This window comes from Moschus berezovskii, chromosome 8 (assembly GCF_049115385.1).
Source record: "Moschus berezovskii isolate FMDL1 chromosome 8, NW_MosBer_1.0, whole genome shotgun sequence".
Classification (NCBI taxonomy): domain Eukaryota; kingdom Metazoa; phylum Chordata; class Mammalia; order Artiodactyla; family Moschidae; genus Moschus; species Moschus berezovskii.
In genome coordinates, this window is record NC_142467.1 from 92,383,565 (window position 1) to 92,403,553 (window position 19,989).

Consider the following 19,989-nt stretch of genomic DNA (forward strand, 5'->3'; position numbering starts at 1 on the left):
CTATAAACTAGTATATAAATGAACAGATTTTACTCTATGGCAAGAAAACGTGGTGTGTTGTGATTGGGGGGTAAACTGGCTGGGGTGGTTGGGGAGGGTCTCTCTTCCGCAGATAAATTTGAAGAACAGGAGAAAAGCACTCCAGCTATAGGAAACAGCGAAAATGAAGACTAACGTAGAATTAAACTTGACGTTCTCAAGAGAGAAAAAAATCGAGGGTGGGTAATGGAAAATTCCCTACTAAATGACCGTCATTAGGGTTAAAGTTGCCAGAAATATTCTCCCAATTCATTTTTACCCTACTTAAAACGCACGCACACTTAACACCCCAGAGTATTTTCATTTCTTTTGTAGAAATGAAGGATAAATAAAGGAGGTGGGTTTGGGGGCATATTTAATTCTCGTGAGTTTCTGGGTGACTCAAGTGGTTCAAGGTTGATTTTTTTTTTTTTTTATTGCGCACTGCGCTTCGTTTTCTATGCATACGTGCATGCTCAGTCGTGTCCGACTCTTCGGGGCCCTACGGAGAAGGAATCAAACCTGTGCCCCCTTCAGTGAAAGTTCAGTTCAGTCGCTCAGTCCTGTCCGACTCTTTGCGACCCCATGAACCGCAGCTCGCCAGGCCTCCCTGTCCATCACCAACGTGAAAGAGTGGAGTCCTAACCTCTGGACCGCCTCAAGATTTTAACCAATGATCCCTAGGTCAGGCAACTGCACTGTTTCAAAATACCTGTTGTTTGAAGTCTTGGATCCGTTTTCTGAAGCCTTCTCAACAACACTTACTTGCTTACACACATTTTTGTTTTTTAAGTAAATGTGTGTTTGTTATTATTGACCAACTGGTTTCAGCTATGTATGTGGCGCACCTTCTTTATTCATTAGATACTTGAAATTGGGCAGGATACCGGGAATGGGATAAGCGCCTGAGACGTGGTAAGCGATCACGGATGACCTTACTTAAGGGAGAAAAGTTTTAAAGCTAGACAAATACACAACTAATGTAGAAAGGAGGCTAATATAAATTAATACAGGAGCTGGAAGCCCAAGCCAACTACTGCCAGAAAGAGCCCAGCGAAAAACCTGGGAGGTGCCAGCTGTGTGCGTTTCCACGGAAACGCCTCTCCCTCCGCCTCCCCGAAAGCTCCACCCTCTCACCACCTAGAGCAAATGACGAACGGGGGTGGTTCCGGCGCAGGCGCAGAGTGAGTCAGTCTTCTGGAGCACCGCCAGGGGTTTTGGGCGGAGCTAGGGTGCGCAAGCGCCCTGCCCTCCAGCGCACGCGTCTCCCAGCATTCAGTGAGCGCGCGGGCGGCGGGCGCCTCGGTCTGGACATTTGCGATCTCTGAGTGGACGGAGGCTGCCGGCTGCTGCGCCGACACGGAACTGGTGGAGACAGGGGCCGCCGGTGCACACCCGCCAGCTATGAAGCCTCCTGCAGGTACAGGCCGTCTCTCGGCGTGACCCCGCTTGTCGGACCTGGGAGCTCCGTGCCCCTCCCCCGGGGTCGCCCCTGGGGCCTTAGAACGGAGCCAGTGACCCTCGAGTGACCTGGGCCCAGGCTGGGGATGGGGGTCGGCGAGCCTGGAACCCCGCCCCCTCGGTTGCCGAATGAATGATCCAGGTTTTCCAGCGCTTCACTCATTCGGCAAACTCCATTACTTCTCCTGAGGTTGGGTCTGCCCTGAGGTGGACGACTCCAGGAGTTCTAGACTTAGTTCCCGGAGAAGGAAATGGCAACCCACTCCAGTACTCTTGCCTGGAGAATCCCAGGGACGGGGGAGCCTGGTGGGCTGCCGTCTGTGGGGTCGCACAGACTCGAACACGACTGAAGCGACTTAGCAGCAGCAGCAGACTTAGTTCCACAGCCGGACTTTCGACAGGCAAAAAGCAGGCGGGGGCTTTAGACAGTGATCGGTGCCAGGGCTGGTGGTGCTTCTTTAGGGAAGGTGGTCCTGGAGGGCTTCTCGGAGGAGGTAGCATTTCATTCAGCCTGGATTTGGTGGGGAGAAGCAGCTGTCCTAGGTGGTGGGAACCACGAGGGAGGCAAGCACACCAAGACTTTTGGGGAGCAACAAGTCATTTTGGCTAGGGCACAGCTGCAGGCCCCTTTTATGTGAAACACAATGGGGCGCCACAGAAGCGTTTTCCTTTAGGGGAGCAATGTCACCTGCATACCAACCGTGTTATAGGAAGTCGCCCAGGATGTTGAGTAGGTCCTCCTCGAATTTTGTCTTGCCCAACCTATCCTCCCCCAGTTCTCTCTGCAGCCTATTGCAATGATGATGATAATTGTATTAATGATAATCATAATTACAGTTCTTCAGGCCTCAGGAAGGCAGGAATGTAGTCTGCTTTTTTTGGTTCAGGATTGTTAGATCAGAGACCTGGCATGTAGGTGACGGTGAGTGTTTACAAACATGCCTGCTCAAAGTTTTCAAACCCTAACTCCACCAAAAGATTTTCCTGACAATTGCAGTTCACTCAGGTCTCCCGCCTTTCCTGAGCTCCTGGAGCCCTCCTTTACCACCAACTCGAATGCAGACTCACAGTCCCTCTTCTGCAGTTCTTGAAATCCAAATTATCCTGCAAAGGTTTTCCCTAAGTTTGAAGCAGCCATTTGGCCAGGAAAATCTAACCTCTGTTGATTTAAGGGACTTTTTTTTTCTCAGCTGGGGTGATTGTGTCTTCCTGTGGGACTCATGTCTGGGGATATCTATGGTCATCATGACTGGCAGTACTCCTGGCATTGAGTGGATGGGGACCAGGGGTGCTGCTCAACATTCCACAGTGCCCAGGATGGCCCCACACAGAGAATGATCCAGCCACAAGTGTTGATAATACTGTAAAAAAAAAAAAAAGCAATCCAGAGACACCAAACACAGTCCTGAGCCAGCAGCTTCCTGCAAAGACACCCCCACCCTAATGTTTGAAAAGCAGGGAGATCAGGACCATGTGGCCTTGCACCACTCCTGCCTGCCAGAAGGGGAGAACGAAGCACTGGTAGACATTTCCTGGAGCAGCCCCTTCTGCTTGCTTGTTAGGTGTCCTACACCCAGCTGGAGGGAAAGCACAGGCTTTATTCATTAACTCAAGTAACTTGAGACAGGTATAGCCATTGCCAACCTACAGATGCTACAGAAACGCCATCAGGGGCCTCTCTGAGAAAGGTATGTGAAAAGGAAGACTGATATGGTAGGGCTCTGGGCAGAGGGGACAACTGTAAGAAGGCTCAGGAAACTTCTCGAAGAAAGCCTGTGTGGCCGGGCCCAGAGAAATTGACCAAATCAGCTGGCCAGATCTGCTGTGCTGGACCCAGTAGAGTCTGGACCAAGTAGAGCAGGGGTCAGTGAACCTGTCTGTGTAGGGCCAAGTGGTTTAGACTTGGCAGGCAGGCCACACAACTTCTTGGTCACAGCAGAATCACCTTTAGCTCAGGGGCTAGACAGAAACAGTTGTGACAGTGTTTGGCAACCACAGGTGTAGACTCTGATAAAGGGTTTGAACTTTAATCCTGAGTGGAGCCCTGAAAAGGGGACAGGACCCTACCACAGGGTGTGCAGATTTCCAAAGATGGGGTGAGCGCCGTCTGCTAGTTCATGGCATGGGAGCAGAAGTAGGCTGCTTGACTTTGAATCATCCCTATCGCTTGCTGGCTATGGGATCAGGCAATCTCAGGGTTCCCATCTGTGACATGGGGCAACCTAGGGTGCGGAGGACAGAACTGTCTTGGAACCCAGTGAGGGCAAGTATACCACAGAACACCACCCAAAGATTTTTAAGTGAACAACTGTCAGTAGAGACCAAACTCTCATCCAGAAAACTCTTGGTGGGGGGGAGGGCTGGGGGCTGGGGAAGTCTTAATTGTCAGGCTTCCCCCTCTTTTAGAAAAGGAACACAGTAAACATGTCACGTGTCACATTCAGGGAACTCGGGGTTCCACCCTGCAGGCAGGTGTTCTTTCAGTGAAGCGTAGGTGCATGCTCAGCACTGATGACTTTGGGTCTGAGTCTTCCTGCGGGGGCTGTCTTGGGCACTCTGGGGTGTTGAGCAGCATGCCTGACTCCAATGATGCAGTGGTATCGCTCCCTGATTGTGACAACCACAGTGTTCCCTGGGGGCAGGATCCCCTTATGCTTGAGGACCGATCGCTCCATGCATCCACACACAGCCCTGGGGTCTCCCCCCACCCTGTTACTCTGACCCTGATTGTGAACTTGACACAGACCTGCTGGGTATGGGATCTGTCTCCTGGGTCCAGCCTGCACAGGGGATGCCCTGGACGTGGCGGCTCCATGCTCGGCTGTGAACCACCTGCGGTGGGACCTGAGTGCCCAGCAGATTGCCGAGCTTACCACCGAACTCATCGAGCAGACCAAGCGCGTGTATGACCACGTGGGCGCCCAGGAGCCCCAGGATGTGTCCTACGAGAACACGCTCAAGGCGCTGGCTGACGTGGAGGTGTCCTACACAGGTGAGCCATGTCCAGACCTGGCAACGCCACCTCCTACCCAGGGACCCAGTGGAGAGAGGCACTGTCTGGGAAAGGCCCCTTGTGGGCCTGGTCAGCGGGAGGCATCCAGGCCTGGCTGGCTTGCTCTGTACCCCGGGGCCGCATCATCTGAGGGCCCAGAATGGGTGTCATCAGACCAGCTCACCTGCCAGCCTTGAATGGCGCCCCAGGGGTTGTTTGTTTCCTCCGAGCAGCTGAACTTGGTCCCCTTTGGTTTTCTGCCCCCTGCCACCTCCTTGTGCTCTAGGTAACCTGATGCCCTGGGGCACCCTTCTCGTCACTCTGGAGTTCCTTCCCTCCTCTCATCCATGGGGGTCTGTCCTACAACTTTGTGTGGTCAGACAGATCCCCAGTCCGCCTCCCAAGCCCCCTCTTCAGAGGCTGACAAGGCAGAGAACGCTGAGCTAGGGAAACCCCTGTCTCTGTATCTCTGGGAAAGCTGTTCCTCTGAGAACTGTCTAGAATCCCTGAACTCGGGCTGCAGGATCCTCACGTGTCCCTGATGCTGCATGGCGCTGGGTGTGCCAGGCCTGGCTGCACGCTCAGAGTCCAGAGGGGCCACCCCATTGGGGCCATGGTGCAGGCAGTGGATCAAGAGCCCATAGACCAGTTTTGCCCCCAGTCACCTGCTGGGGTGGGGCAGACCTCAGTCTCCCCTCTCATCTCCAACAGGAGGCTCTGGAGGCTGGTTGGTGCAAATTCCCACCTGGGGTGTGACCCTGCCAGACAAGATCTAGTCTCTACACCCCCACTCCTGTGGCCTTTCCATCTCCCCTCAGTAGACCAAATTATATTAATATTTTACTTCTTTTTTTTTTGGCTGTGCCATGCATCACGTGGGATCTGGTTCCCAGACCAGGGATTGCATCACGTGGGATCTGGTTCCCAGACCAGGGATTGAACCTATGCCTCCTGCATTGAGAGTTTGGAGTCTTAGCCACTGGACCACCTGGGAAGCCTCTCCCGCTGTTTTGCTGGGTGTTGGGCTCTCTGAGTGCAGGCTGAGCCCTGCCTGGTGCCCCTTCCTGCGCCCCCTCAGCCCAGCCAGCCGCCCGGACTAATCCCACACTCTGCTGTTCTGTTGTCAGGCTCAGTGCCATCACAGCGTTCAAAGCCCACATGCGCAAAGGCCGCTTCTGTCCTTTTCATGGCTTGCTATCGGGCAGCTTGTGTCGGAGCCCCCTCAGACCCTGCCGTGTTTGGTCCAGTCAGCTGAGCTGGTCACCACCTCTGGAGGGTCCACTGTGAAGCTGACCCAGCAGCCCTGGGATGTTCTCAGTGGCCTGGGGCCATGGAAGCCACCAAACTGTGATGGTACTTCAGGCCCCTCCTCCCCCGCCCTCGCAAAGTACACACTTTTGAAAAAACTGCTCTGTTGAAGGGGGCTTCCCTGATGGTCTGATGGTTAAGACTGTATGCTTCCACTGCTGGGGGCACAGGTTCAATCCCTGGTTGGGCAACTAAGTTTCTGTATACCACTTGGTGGTATAAAAGAACTGTTGAGATACACTTCACATGCCATGTAATCTGCCTGTATAAAGCCTAGATTTCATTGGTTTTTATTGTATTTAGCATATACAGCCATCACCAGTATCTGATTCTAGAACCTTCCATCACCCCAAAGAGGTCCCCCATCTCCATTAGCAGTCACTTCCTGACAATGTGAACCCGCTCCCTGTGTCTGTGGACCTGCCTGCTCTGCACGTTTCCCATCAGTTCTGTCACACCCTGTGTGTCCTTCTGTGTCTGCTTCTCTTACTGAGCATCGTATTCTCAGGGTCTGTCCATGTGGTAGCAAGTGTCAGGGCTTCTCTCCTTTCTGTGGCTCAGGGATGCTCCCATGTGCAGAGGTACATGTGTGTCCAGTCGTCTACTGACAGATATCTGGGTTGTGTCCACTGTTGGTCACTATGGATCACGCTGCTCTGATGATGTGTGGACAGTTTTTGGGTGGACAGTGTTCTGCTCCTCTCAGATGTCCACCTGGGAGTGGGGCTGTGGGTCACGTGGTGACACAGCGCAAGTGTGTGTTCTCACAGTCACCACACACGCTCTGTCTCACGCACGTGGTGCGCCATGAAGTATTAAATTGTTGGTGCCCTGCAGCATGGCTGTGGGCCGCCGGGGTGCCTTTCTGGCGCTGAGTCCCTTCAGCCTCTTCCTGGTCTCATCCTGCTCCCTGTTCCCATCCTTCTTGGCTTGAGGCGTCCAGAGCTGAGTCCCGTCCCATCTGGACCATGAGTCCCTGAGAACAGGGTTAGCCATGCTCATCTCTCAACCAGGGCTGCACCTGCCCATCTCCCTGCAGGGCCGTTCTCTCACCTGTACTGTCTCCCTGTTTCAGTTCAGAGGAACATCCTTGACTTCCCCCAGCACGTCTCTCCCTCCAAGGACATCCGCACAGCCAGCACAGAGGCGGACAAGAAGCTGTCGGAGTTCGATGTGGAAATGAGCATGAGGCAGGACGTGTACCAGAGGATTGTCTGGCTGCAGGTGAGTGAGGGCCAGGCCAGAGTGTGGCCCTCCCCGATGGAGAGGTCCTGCCCCCAGGCTTCATGAGGTGGACAGAGCCCTGCCGGGGGCAGTGGGACCGTTTCACCATAACGGACAGTGTTAGAAACGTGACAGAGACAAGCAGGAGGGAGGAGAGGCAGGCAGTGCCTTCCCACGTGCCATGTCATCTCATATCCCTGACCTTGCTGGGGCGCCTCAAGGGCACATCCCATCTCCCACGTGAGGTGTAGGGACCAGTGACAGATGTGTGCATTTCCTGCCTCCCTGGCGGTGCCGGCTGAGCACTGCTGCCCGTGTCAGGGGACTACATGTGCTCCTCGCATGGCTGGTGGGTGGTTCTTAGAACCTGCCAGACATGTCCACCTCGGGACCAGGAAGACCCTGGGGTACTTTGTGCAGTTTCGGGGGTGGGGGCCTCAGAAAGCACAGGCAGTGTTTAACTGAAGTGTTTATTGAGACCGCTGTAGGTTCACATGTAGTTATAAGAAACGATTCAGAGAGTTCCCGGTCGAGCTTTGCATGGTTGTCCCCAAAGTCATATTTTGTGACAGGTCAGTGTCACAGCAGGGTCCTAACATTGACACAGCTGCCCCATCACCCATTGCCCTGGGGAGGCCCCCAGCAGCTTTGGTTTGGGGCTGTCCCCAGTCACGTAAGGTCCTATGTGAACTTGAATCTCGTTCCCTGAGTCAGTGCTCGGGCCTGCAGTGCTGAGTGCTGCAATAGCTGCTTTGTTAGGAAGTTTCGCTTTTCAGGAAACCTGCATACTGCCTTGGAGAAGGCAATGGCAAGCCACTCCAGTACTCTTGCCTAGAAATCCCATGGATGGAGGAGCCTGATAGGCTGCAGTCCGTGGGGTCGCTAAGGGTCGGACACAACTGAGCGACTTCACTTTCACTTTTCACTTTCACACATTGGAGAAAGAAATGGCAATCCACTCCAGTGTTCTTGCCTGGAGAATCCCAGGGACGGGGGAGCCTGTCTATGGGGTCACACCGAGTCGGACACGACTGAAGTGACTTAGCAGCAGCAGCAGCAAACTCCCTTCCAGCGCAACTGCACCATCCTACATTCCTTCCAGTGATGACGTCCTGCTTCTCCACGGCCTCGCAGGCATTTGGCACTGTCTCTATGGTTTTCTTGTTCCAGGAGAAGGTCCAGAAGGACTCGCTGAGACCCGAGGCATCAAGGTACCTGGAGCGACTAATCAAACTGGGCCGGAGGAACGGGCTGCACCTGCCAGAGGAGACACAGGAAGTGAGAGCCTAGCCTGTGGTGACCCTCATCCCCACGCCCAGGCCCAGGCCCAGCCCCTACCCTGTCTCAGGGCTCAGGATCCAGGGCCCAGGGGAGCCGGCTCTTTCCTCAGCACCCCTCCTCCATGTTCCTGAACCCAGGCTGGTCAGTTTCTGTTTCTCAAAACCAGATGAACTGGACTCTGGGACTCTGAATGAACAGTTTAGGTCACTTAAGATGACCAAAGCTTAGATTCCCCAGGGCTGTGAGAGTGGTGGTCTCTATGGGGCACCCCTGCTTCCAGGTCCTTCACTGATCACTGGGAAGCAAGAACAGGGGCCCAGAGTCTAGGCTTCAGATATCTGAGCTCAACACAACCCCTGGGGGGCCCCGAATCTAGAACCCCCACTCTTTCCATTCCCCTGGACTCTCACAACAGTCTTCTTCCATCAGAAAATCAAGAGCATCAAGAAGAAGCTGAGTCTCCTGTGCATCGACTTCAACAAGAACCTGAACGAGGACACGACCTTCTTGCCGTTCACACGCGAGGAGCTGGGTGCGTGCAGGTGCATAGGGTGATGGGCGGGGGCGGGGAGCATTCCCTGGGAGGGCCTTCTTCACCGCGGGCACTCCGCGAGTTTGGAGCCCAAGTTCCCGGATCCTTCCTCGGGGAGGGCCGGGGTCTGTCTGCCGAGATTCTGCCCTACCCTGTTCTGTGAGGTATGATCCTTTAACCTCATGGTGTCCTCCCAGTCTGGCTGTGCGTGGGGTCTTGAAGGTCTGGGGCCTGGGAGGTTTTCTCAGCTTCTACCTTCTTCCTCAAATGCCTTATTTTGAAAACTTGGTGCCTGTGGGAAAGTGGCGAGAACAGTACTAGCAAGGCCCCATGTGCACCCCGGGCCTGGCCTCCCTGTGTGTGTGCAGCTCCTGCGCCGGGGCCTCCAGACCCATCACCAGGGACGGTGCCTCCTGTGCCCCCAGGTACAGGCCCTCTCAGGATGGGGTCCCCACCCATCCTGATGACTGGCTTTACATTTCTGGCCCCAATCAGCTCAAGTTAATCCTCACATTCTGTTCTGACCTCTCCAGACACCCTCCCTGTTGACAGATTTGCTTCTGTTTTACCCACACTGACAATTTTGCAGAATCCAGGCAGGTGGGCAGTGGCCTGTGAGCCCTGCCTGGGGGTCTGACTGTGCTGTCACATACGCTGTGATACTCCCTGGCCCTCTGGTCAGCAGGGACTCAGGGACACAGATGTGCTCTCTCCTGAGCAGGAGCTTCAAGTCCATCATGCTGACCTCTGCTGCCCTGACTTTTTGTCCCACTGCTGTGTCCCGGGAAGCACAGCCGATGTGGCTCTGAAGGTTCTCAGGCCAAAGGGCCATTCCAGGCCTCTGGAATCCACTGTCCTATGGGGCTGCTTTTCTGCCCACTGTCCAGCCCAGGGCCCGGCTAGTTCGGCCTGGCCTCCTGGGCAGGAATGTGAACCCCCAGCGCGTGGAACAGCCACTCAGAGCCCCGGTGACCGGTCTCACGGAGCTGGGATGGCAGCTGGACATGTGTGGCCGCCTGGCAGGGTTTCAGTCCCAGCTGAGTAGGAGCCATGCCGGGTCATTTCTCCAGGTTGCGAAAGGCTTTGGAGTGTCATTTTACAGGATCGTAGGTAGTGTGTTGTGTCTCTGTTTTCTTCCCCACCCTAGCCTCTAAAGAAAGTCGTGTATACATGTATAAAACCCTGTCTTCTTTTCCTAAGTCCCCATCCTGGGGCTAAACTGACTTCCGCCTGGCATCGCCTCTGTAGTGTCGGCTGCTTTCCCCTCATGATCGGTCATCTCTCCCAAGGATCCTGATCCTGACAGCTTCAGCTCCTCCCACCATCACCAGCTCGTGTCCTGTCCCTGTCTTAGTGGGTGTCCTAGCATGTGTCAGAACTAACCCCCCACAGCCCCGGCCATGTCCTTGCATCCACGGGCTTCCAGGCCCTGGTCTATCCACTGGGGGTGTCCTTGCTGTCCTCACTGTCTTAGATGCTCATTGTTCCAGTTTGGCCCCTTCAAATGGACGCGTCCCTGTAGTTCTTGAAGCACATCCTATTGGACATGATCTGAGCTAGGCTCGCTGTGTCCTCTCCCTGGCCCGGCCTCAGCGGGGTGGTCGGAACTGAGATCTGGCTGCCAGGGAGCTGTTGCTCCTGGGTGCCTCAGTTGCCCGGAGCTGGGAAACCCACCTAGCAGGTTCCACCTCCTGCTGTGACCTCTCACCCAGGAAGGACATGGGAGGAGGCAGCAGTCCACGCTGTCCCAGGGTGGTGCCTGTTCTGGGGTGCAGGCCGACCTGAGGTGATAGGACATAGCTCCACCTCCCGCCTCCCTGAGGGCATCCTGAGGGAGCAGAGCTCTGAGGTGGGAGAGCCCTCAACATTGCTCCTCTGGGTGCAGACTTGTGCAAAGGGCACAGGGAAGCCCAGCCTGCCATCATGTTCCTCACCCCCCATGCAGCGGGGCTTCCACCCCTCCCACCTCAGCTGGGTGGCCTGCTGGTCCCCTCAGAGCCCCCAATTTGGCCCCCACAGGAGGGCTCCCTGAAGACTTTCTAAATTCACTGGAGAAGACCGAGGATGAGAAACTGAAGGTCACGCTCAAGTACCCGCACTACTTTCCCCTCCTGAAGAAATGCCATGTGCCCGAGACCCGGAGGAAAGTGGAGGAGGCCTTCAACTGCCGGTGCAAGGAGGTAAGGAACCACCTCCACTGCTCAGTGCCCAGCGGGGCCTGATCTCGGTCTGCCCTCTCAGCGTCCCTGGGTCTGGCTCAGCCCCCAAGGGCTGATGGGAGGGGTTGGCACTTCCCTCTCCTGGCCATGGACTTGACTGGGGCAGTCCTGGGTTAGGGCCTTGGTGCTGTGGAGACGGCACTGCTGGCCACCAGCTCCCGACCCCTTATCTTCTGGACGTTCTCTGTCAGCTTCCAGGTGTAGTTAGGCTTTCGGTTCTGTTGTGAACAGGCTTATTTCTCCTTGTAAGTGAACCTGGTCAGTGTCACTCTGGGTGTGTCTCACAAGCTGGGGAGGCTGAGTGAAGCCCTCAGGTGCTGGCAGAGCCCTGAGCCCAGGGAGGCCCCGTGGGTTATAAAGACCATGTGTTATGACAGGACCAAGCGCAGAGAAATCCGGGCAGTGGGGGTTGGGAGGGGGTCGTGGGGGCATTAGCCACAGCTGCCAGGAACCTGAGAGCCCTCCTGTGGACACCTGGCCTATGACTCCAGTGCTACTGTCTTTCTGTCCATCTGTGGGCTCTAGGAGAACTGCGCCATTCTCAGGGAACTGGTGAGGCTACGGGCTCAGAAGTCCCGTCTGCTGGGGTTCAGCACACATGCCGACTATGTGCTAGAGATGAACATGGCCAAGACCAGCCAGGTGGTGGCCACTTTCCTAGGTAACCCCGCCCCCTTGCCCCAGGTGCCTAGGGGGAGGTGTGAGGGCTGAGGGCCACCTCAACTGGATGAGGTGCTGCCTGCAAGCCCCGTTCTGTCCACCCTTGGGGGTCCCATGTGGGGTGAGTGGTGGGGGCTGGGGGTGGCCCAGGGAGGTAGCTGAGCCTCACACAACCCCCATCGCCCACAGATGAGCTGGCGCAGAAGCTGAAGCCACTCGGGGAGCAGGAGCGGGCAGTGATCCTGGAGCTGAAGAGGGTGGAGTGCGAGCAGCGTGGCCTGGCCTTTGACGGGCGCATCAACGCCTGGGACATGCGCTACTACATGAACCAGGTGGAGGAGACGCGCTACCGTGTGGACCAGAATCTACTCAAGGAGTACTTTCCCATGCAGGTGGTGACACGCGGGCTCCTGGGCATCTACCAGGAGCTCCTGGGCCTCAGCTTCCAGCTGGAGGAGGGCGCCGCCGTGTGGCACGAGGACGTGGCGCTGTATGCCGTGCGGGACGCGGCCTCAGGCAAGCTCATCGGCAAGTTCTACCTGGACCTCTACCCCCGGTGTGTGCATGGGGGACCCGTCAGCCAGGCTGGGCTGGGCTGGGCACCCTCTCCGCCTACCCGCAGCGGCCAAGACTGACCCCACGTCCCCGGTCCCCACCCAGGGAAGGCAAGTATGGGCACGCGGCCTGCTTTGGTCTTCAGCCAGGCTGCCTACGGAAGGACGGGAGCCGCCAGATCGCCATTGCTGCCATGGTGGCCAACTTCACCAAGCCCACTCCCGACGCGCCCTCCCTGCTGCAGCACGACGAGGTGGAGACGTACTTCCACGAGTTCGGCCACGTGATGCACCAGCTCTGCTCCCAGGTGGGCGTGGCGGGTGGGTAGGGAGGCCTACGGCAGGCTGGTACCGGCTTCTGTCCCTGAATCCCACGCCCTGGACATGTGAGCAACAGCAAGGGATGCCCTCGTGGCTCCGGAAGCTGGGAGCCCTGGGTAAAGGCATAAGCAGAGCCAGTTCCCTCTGTGCTAAGTCCCAGGGACTTCCCTCATCGGCCCCCAGATGAGCGTCCATCCCTGGGGCCTGGCTGCACATGTGCTTGTGCTTGGCCCTCTTGTGGTCAGCCCTCAGCCTGAGAGCCATGCTCACACAAGCTGCCCTGGAGCGTGAGGGGACAGTTCAGAACGGCACACCAAGCTGTGTGACCATCCCAGTGCCCTGTTCTGGGAATTTTCCATCATCCCAAAAATGTCCCTCACGAACCTTAGCTATCACTACCCACAACCCCTCCCCCAGCCCCTGACAACCAAGAACCCACTGAATGTGTCTGTGGATCTGCCTGCTCTGGACATTTCCCATCAGTGGAGTCACACCCTGTGTGTCCTTCTGTCTGCTTCTCTCACTGAGCATCGTGTTCTCAGGGTCCATCCACATAGTAGGGAGTGTCAGGGCTTCTCTCCTTTTCATGGCTGAGGGATGCTTCCAGTTGTGGAGGGACCTCTTCTGCTGTATTTCTGAGCAGAATGTTTTGACTTTGAAGTTGTTAAATGTTTCCTCACACAGTTTTGCAAATTCTTCTCTAACTCAAGGCACAAAGAGTTTTTTCTAAATTTTTTTCCTGTGAGTTTAGTAGTTGAGCTCTTCATTTTGGTGTTACTATCTGCGGCATGAGGGCGGTGGTCTCCCAGAGCTCGCCCCCACCACGTTTAGCCCCCTTCATGCCCCTCCCCTTGTGCATCTTCCTTGCGATCCACTCAGGGATGACTTGCTGTCCCTGGACCACTTCTGTGCCAGTGACCCTCATGGCTCCCTCGCAGCCATCATGTCTTTCTCAGTATAGCTGATTCTCAGTGTTCAAGGCAGTTCTGTGCTATAAAGTCGCCGTGAATGTGGAGGGAATGGTTACTGAGCCACCGCCCCTGTAGACAGTGCAGAGCCAGGCTCCCGGGAGTCTTTGTCACCCCATTTTCAGGACTGATCCTCACTCAGCTTCATGTGCTCTGTGTTTCTATTTAATGACACCTGGTCTGATACCAGCTGTTGGTTCAGTCATGCTGAGCCCCTGGCTGGCAGGGCTGTGACCCTCACCTGGACAAGGCTCATCTGACACACGCACTATCTCCGTGAGCACCTCACCGCCTTCTTGCACCCCAGACACTGGATAGACTTCAGCCCTACACTGGGGGGGGCCATCTAGAACAGAGAAATCACCCCCAGAAACATGAGAATGCACACATGGGGCAGTCAATAGACTGTGAGAAGGACGTTTGTTTGCAGTTGGTGCTGGATCCCAAAGGCAGGGGTCCAGTGACCCAGGTGCCAGTAACATCTGACTTTCTCCCTGGGTCCCGGGAAGACCATGCCAAGTCACTCAGCCCACCTGGCCCTGTGTCTGCCAGGCCTGGCTTCCAGCCACACTGCCATCAGGTACTATGTCTTCAGGAAGAATGTCAAGATGCAGGAAAGAGGAGAAAGGCGCTCCTGCCGTTGCCGGCCACCTAGATCCACTGCATCTAGGGCTCTGTGGCTGGGGAGGGGCGCTGTGACCTGCTGGACAGCAGGCTCTTTGCCTCCCTGTGTCCCGGGTTGGTCGGGTCTGGTTCCTCCTACAGTTCCCCCCTCCCCTGCCCCCCACAGGCCGAGTTTGCCATGTTCAGTGGGACGCATGTGGAGCGGGACTTTGTGGAGGCCCCATCGCAGATGCTGGAGAACTGGGTGTGGGAGGCAGAGCCACTGCTCCGGATGTCCCAGCACTACCGCACGGGCAGCTCCATCCCCCAGGAGCTGCTGGACAAGCTTATCAAGTCCCGCCAGGCTAATACAGGTGCGACTAGGGGAGGAAGGAGCCGCCCGGACACCAAACACCCAGTGCCCCACCTCCTTCCACCCCTCCCCCGGCCCCATCCCCCACCTGCACCTCCCTCCAGGTCTCTTCAACCTGCGCCAGATCGTCCTGGCCAAGGTGGACCAGGCTTTGCATACGCAGACAGCTGCAGACCCAGCCAAGGAGTACGCCCGCCTGTGCCAGGAGATCCTCGGGGTCCCCGCCACGCCAGGTAGCCGTGCTCCAGCTGGGTGCCTTAGGGGTTGGAGTGGTGGCCACTGCCCAGGTGGGGAAGGTCATCTAGTGATGTATGAAGTGGGGACTGTTTGACAGTCTTCAGCCAAGGCCCAGGAGGAGCCGCTGACCTCTGGGCTTATCCTACCCCAGTCCTTGGGCCTGTTCCTCCAGCGGTGGCGCGTGGGGGCCATGGTGGGCTGGCAGCTCTGCACATGCTTTGTGAGAAGCCCAGGGAGTCAGGAAAGGGTTTGTACCCAGATGTATGAGTAGTGGAGGTTTGAACATGCCTGTGTTGGTGTATACACGCCGTTCACTCCTCTGTGGGCCTCTAAGACCTCCTTCAGGGAGTGCGGTAACCAATGCGCTCCCCACTGTCCACGGTGAGCCCTGACTCGTCAGAGTCTGAGCAGCCGACCTTGTAAGGTGCTCTGGGTGAACCCTTGTGAGCGTGAGCAGAAAGTGGGCAAAGACTTATTTTCCTCTGTGAGTTGCCCACAAGACCCCCATTTTCTAGAAACGTTAGACCAATTCCCCTCCTGTGGCATCAGCCTCAGACGGGGCTGCTTCGAGGCCCTTCTCTTGGGAAAAATCCTGAGGGGGCCCAAGGGCCATGACCAGAGCCTCTCCGCGTCCATCCTAGGAACCAACATGCCTGCAACCTTTGGCCACCTGGCGGGTGGCTATGATGCCCAGTACTATGGCTACCTATGGAGTGAGGTATACTCTGCTGACATGTTCCACACGCGCTTCAAGCAGGAGGGAGTCCTGAGTGGCAAGGTGAGAGGCCGGCCTGGGCCCCTTTGCCCTGAGGGCTCCTGCGCCCCACGCCCCCAGATGCTGGGTGTCCTTCCTCCCTGGTGATGCCGAGGGCCCCTTGGAGCCAGGGAGGGGTGCACTACCCTCCTCCAGCCCCATGCCCTCTCGGCAGGTTGGCATGGACTACAGAAGCTGCATCCTGAGGCCGGGAGGCTCCGAGGACGCCAGTGTCATGTTGAAGCTTTTCCTGGGTCGTGACCCCAAGCAAGACGCCTTCCTCCTGAGCAAAGGGCTGCAAGTGGAGGGCTGTGAACCGCCAGCCTGCTGATGGTACGGGGCTCTGGCCCCCACCCTGGCGGGCCTGGCCGCATGCCACCTGCCCAGGTGCCTTAGTGCCCAGTTGGGGCAGGTGTGGGACTCCAGCCCAAGGACGGGGCAGGGGAGGGTCTGTGTGTCCCTCTCCCCCCCACCACCCAGTCCCTGTGTCCCCATCGGCCCACATGGGCTGAAAGGTCTCCACCTGGAGGTATCTGGAAAGTCTCCTGTCTGGTCAAGACTCGTCTTTGTTGCACTAATGCAGCCCTTTCCTGGGAGTTTCCCTAGTTAAGAATCAGTTCTTTGAAATGCAGCCATTAAAAAAAAAAAAAGACTCAGTCCTGATCTCTGCCTGCCTCCGTCCCACCGCAGGAGCAGTGCTGTGGCCGATTTGTTGTTTTTTGTTTGTTTGGAGTTTTTTGGCCTCGCCTTATGGCATGCGGGATCCTAGTTCCCCAACCAGGGATCGAACACATGCCCCCTGCGTTTGAAGCACAGAGTATTAACCTCTGGACTGCCAGGGAAGTCCCCGATCCAGTATAGACAGCAAAACAGGGAGTGGGTCCAGCCTGGGCTGGGCAGTGGGGCTCTGGGTTCAAGCCTCAGGGTTAGGCTGTCGGCTGAGTGGGGCCTCCTGGGAGACCCACCTCAGCCGGGCTGAGCACAGGTGGCCACTGGCCAGTGCACTGCTCTCATCAGCACATCCTGAACTGCCTGTGGGCGTCCCCACTCTTGGGGGGACCCCTCCATGCCAGAGGGAGTCGGGGGCCCCAGGTTAAAGCAGATCATGTGGGTCATCTCCCCAGCCACAGGGTTCAGCCCAGACATCGACAGGTAGTCCAGTTGAGGCTGTTGCTGTTAGGCCCATGATTTTTGTTGAAGCAGTTTGGGGGAAGAAATTCTGTTTTCTCCCCAGACTTGGAATGTGGAGAGTATGAGCTGTCAGGCAGATAGAGCTGTCCTTAGACAGAGGCTACTCAGTACAAAGGAGCCCATGCCATCAGGGCAGGCCTCCCGAGGACCCCATCGCCACCCCACACTTGGCACTTTGAGCCACTGGATCCCCTCTCCTGCTTAAGTCAGCTTGGGCAGACTTTTGTCACCTGCAAGCCAGAGTGCGTCCTTGACCACATCTCAGAGACCCCACCTGAGATATGGCACAGCCAAGGCTGGGCCTGGCAGAACGTTATAGGAGCCTCCAAAGACCTACCCAGGTCTCTGCAGGCTTGGCTCGGGGCTATGGCAGAGATATGGGGGGAGGAGAAGTGGTTCTGGTCTAGGGGGAACGCAGGGCAGGACCTGCCCAAGACTGCCCGGACTCCTGGCCTCTGTTGAGTCTCAGAACAAACACCACGTTTGGAAATGTGTGTATGTTAAAAGTACATCACATGTCTACTAATTCAGCGTCATGGTAGCAGGAAACGGTTAGCTCAAGGCCTGGACGGGCAGGGAGTAAGGGGATGAGTAGCCTTGGCTGCCACGTTCTTGGGATTCAAGTTTGAGTGTGCTCAGACGCTCAGTCACATCTGACTCTTTGTGACCCCATGGACTGTAGCCTGCCAGGTTCTTCTATCTGTGGAAATTCTCCAGGCAAGAATAATGAAGTGGGTTGCCATGCCTTCCTCCAGGCTCCTCAGCCATCAATTGTGGCTGCAGAGGCTGTCTGACCCCAGCAGGAAAGTGAAGAGGGAAGGGTTTGGAGATACCCCAGGTCCTTTCCACCTGCTTCCCTTTGTACCTGTCTCCATGCCCCCTCCCTTCCTCCCTTCATGCCCCTACTCCAATGTCTTTCCATGTCCTGTTAAGGGAGATGAAGAATTTCCTCCTTAAAAGGGTAGTTTGAGTTCGTTATTCTGTTACTCATAGCTGGAAAGTACAACCAAGCACTTTTGAATATTTTATTGATCATCTAAAGGAATTGACCCAGAGTTATGCATCCAAAGAGGGTCAGAAGTCAGGTTTGATAAAAGCTGCTCCAAACCTTGTATATCTGCTGAGTGAAAGGTAAAGAATGAAAACACAATTTACATGGTCATTACCAAAATGATACATTTCTTAGGCAGAGGGTATTGGATCTCCTTCAGTGAATCTCTGTACATAACTTTGATTTAAAAATTCAATGTATTTGATTATATATCTATATATAATTGTATATATATAATTCTTTTTGGCTGTACCATGTGGCTTGCGGGATCTTAGTTCCCTGGCCAGGGATCGACCCGTGCACCCTGCATTGGAAGCAGAGTCTTAACCACTGAACCTCCAGGGAAGTCATCCCTAACAGTTTTCTGATGGGCTCAATATCCATTTAGAACATAGATACATTTCGTTGTTGTTATTTAGTCCCTAAGTCATGTCCAACTCTTTGGTGACCCCACAAGCTGTAGCCTGCCAGGGTCCTCTGTCCATTGGATTTCCCAAGCAAGAATACTGGAGTGGGTTGCTGTTTCCTCCCCCAGGGGATCTTCCCAACCCAGGGGTAGAACCCAAGTCTCCCACTTGGCAGGTGGATTCTTTACCACTGAGCCATTGGGAAAGCCCAGATGTATTTTACTACAGAGTAGAACAATTCTTGGGCTTCCCTGGTGGCACTAGTGGTAAAGAACACGCCTGCCTATGCAGGAGATATAAGAGATGGGTTTGATCCCTGAGTCAGGAAGAGCCTCTGAAGGAGAGCATGGCAATCTACTCCAGCATTCTTGCCTGGAGAATCCCTTGGACGGAGGAGCCTGTGGGCTATAGTCCATGGGGTCACAAGAGTCGGACACAACAAGTGATTTAGAAAGCACGCCTGCAAAACAGTTTTCAATAGGCACCCTGTCTCATTCTGTATCATGTTTCAGCACTTGGACAGCTCCCAGTTCATTGCAGCACTTCTTGTGTACTGTTCCTATCTGAGAGTTTGGCTTCTTAAGTTAAGCTGATCACATTCGTGTTCCATGACATTTCAGAAATAGAGAATTCCTGATTAGGGATTAGGTAGGGTTAGCTAGGCAGTGGTGAGAACATTCCAAACAAAAAGGAGATCCTAATAATTATAATGATGGGTTGGCAGAAGTCTTTACTGAGCGAATAAAAAAATAAGTATAAGATTAAAGAATATGACACTGCAAGCCCAAGACATTTTACTGGAAGTTTTTGGGTGGTTGGAGACAATGTTTCTGCAGGTGCCTACCTGTTTGATAGGACATCTCCCTATGTGGATGACTGATGTGGTTGAAACAGCACACGAATTTCCATAACTGAGGGGTCTTCATGAACCCAGAACCTCAGCTCTAGCTGCACACCAAGTGGGGAATCAGAAAAAGAAGTTTTCTCAATAAACATGCCTTATTAGCAGCAGATGAAGTATCTATGGATCACAGGGATAATGATATGGCTCTTAATCTTTGTATCTAGAATGATATATATTAAAATATTTATTTGGCTTCACGAGGTCTTATTGCAGCATGCAGGATCTTTTGTTGAAGCATATGGGCTTAGTTGCCCCATGGCATGTGGGCTTTTAGCTCCCCAACCAGGAATTGAACCTTCATTCCCTGCATTGGAAGACGAACTCTCACCCACTGGCCTACCAAGGAAGTCCCTATTATTTTTAACTAAGCAAGGCTTCCCTTGTGGGTCAACTGGCAAAGAATTTGCCTGCAATGTAGGAGACCTGGGTTCGATCCCTGGGTTGGGAAGATTCCCTGGAGAAGGGAAAGACTACCCACTCCAGTATTCTGGCTTGGAGAATTCCATGGACTGTATAATCCATGGGGTCACAGACACGACTGAGCAACTTTCACTTCACATTGGTCAGCACCATTCCAGCTGCAGGAAGGATAGGACCTTCAGTCCTGAAGGAGGAATCCAGGCAGCACACCTTCCTTGTCATGGGCTAAGCCTGGAAAAGTCAGTCTGAAAAAGGGGCTGAAAAATCGTCCAGCACATTGTCTGAGATCATTCAGGACGCTATAACAAGTGATCATGGACTTGGTGGTTTCACCAACAATGTGCTTTTCACCATTCTGGAGGTTGCAAGTTTTAAGACTATATTACCAACTTATATTAATATATTAACCGTGGTAGTTTTATTATTAAATAGAATACTATTGACTTAAATCTAGGGAATTCCCTGGTGGCACAGTCGGTAAAAAATCTGTCTGCAGTGCAGGAAACCTGGG

General features: G+C 54.9%; 1 protein-coding gene across 1 annotated transcript; it reads left to right on the plus strand.

Moving 5' to 3' along the window:
* The first annotated feature begins 1,280 nt into the window (after positions 1 to 1,280).
* On the plus strand, positions 1,281 to 16,167 carry THOP1 (thimet oligopeptidase 1). Its single transcript, XM_055430631.2, has 13 exons — positions 1,281 to 1,438; positions 4,259 to 4,471; positions 6,855 to 7,003; positions 8,174 to 8,281; positions 8,714 to 8,816; positions 10,836 to 10,996; positions 11,561 to 11,696; positions 11,885 to 12,251; positions 12,356 to 12,557; positions 14,329 to 14,515; positions 14,619 to 14,747; positions 15,393 to 15,529; positions 15,681 to 16,167. The coding sequence occupies exons 1-13, from the start codon at positions 1,423 to 1,425 to the stop codon at positions 15,834 to 15,836; spliced, it is 2,064 nt and encodes a 687-aa protein (XP_055286606.1). The 5' UTR covers positions 1,281 to 1,422; the 3' UTR covers positions 15,837 to 16,167.
* The last annotated feature ends 3,822 nt before the right edge of the window (positions 16,168 to 19,989 follow it).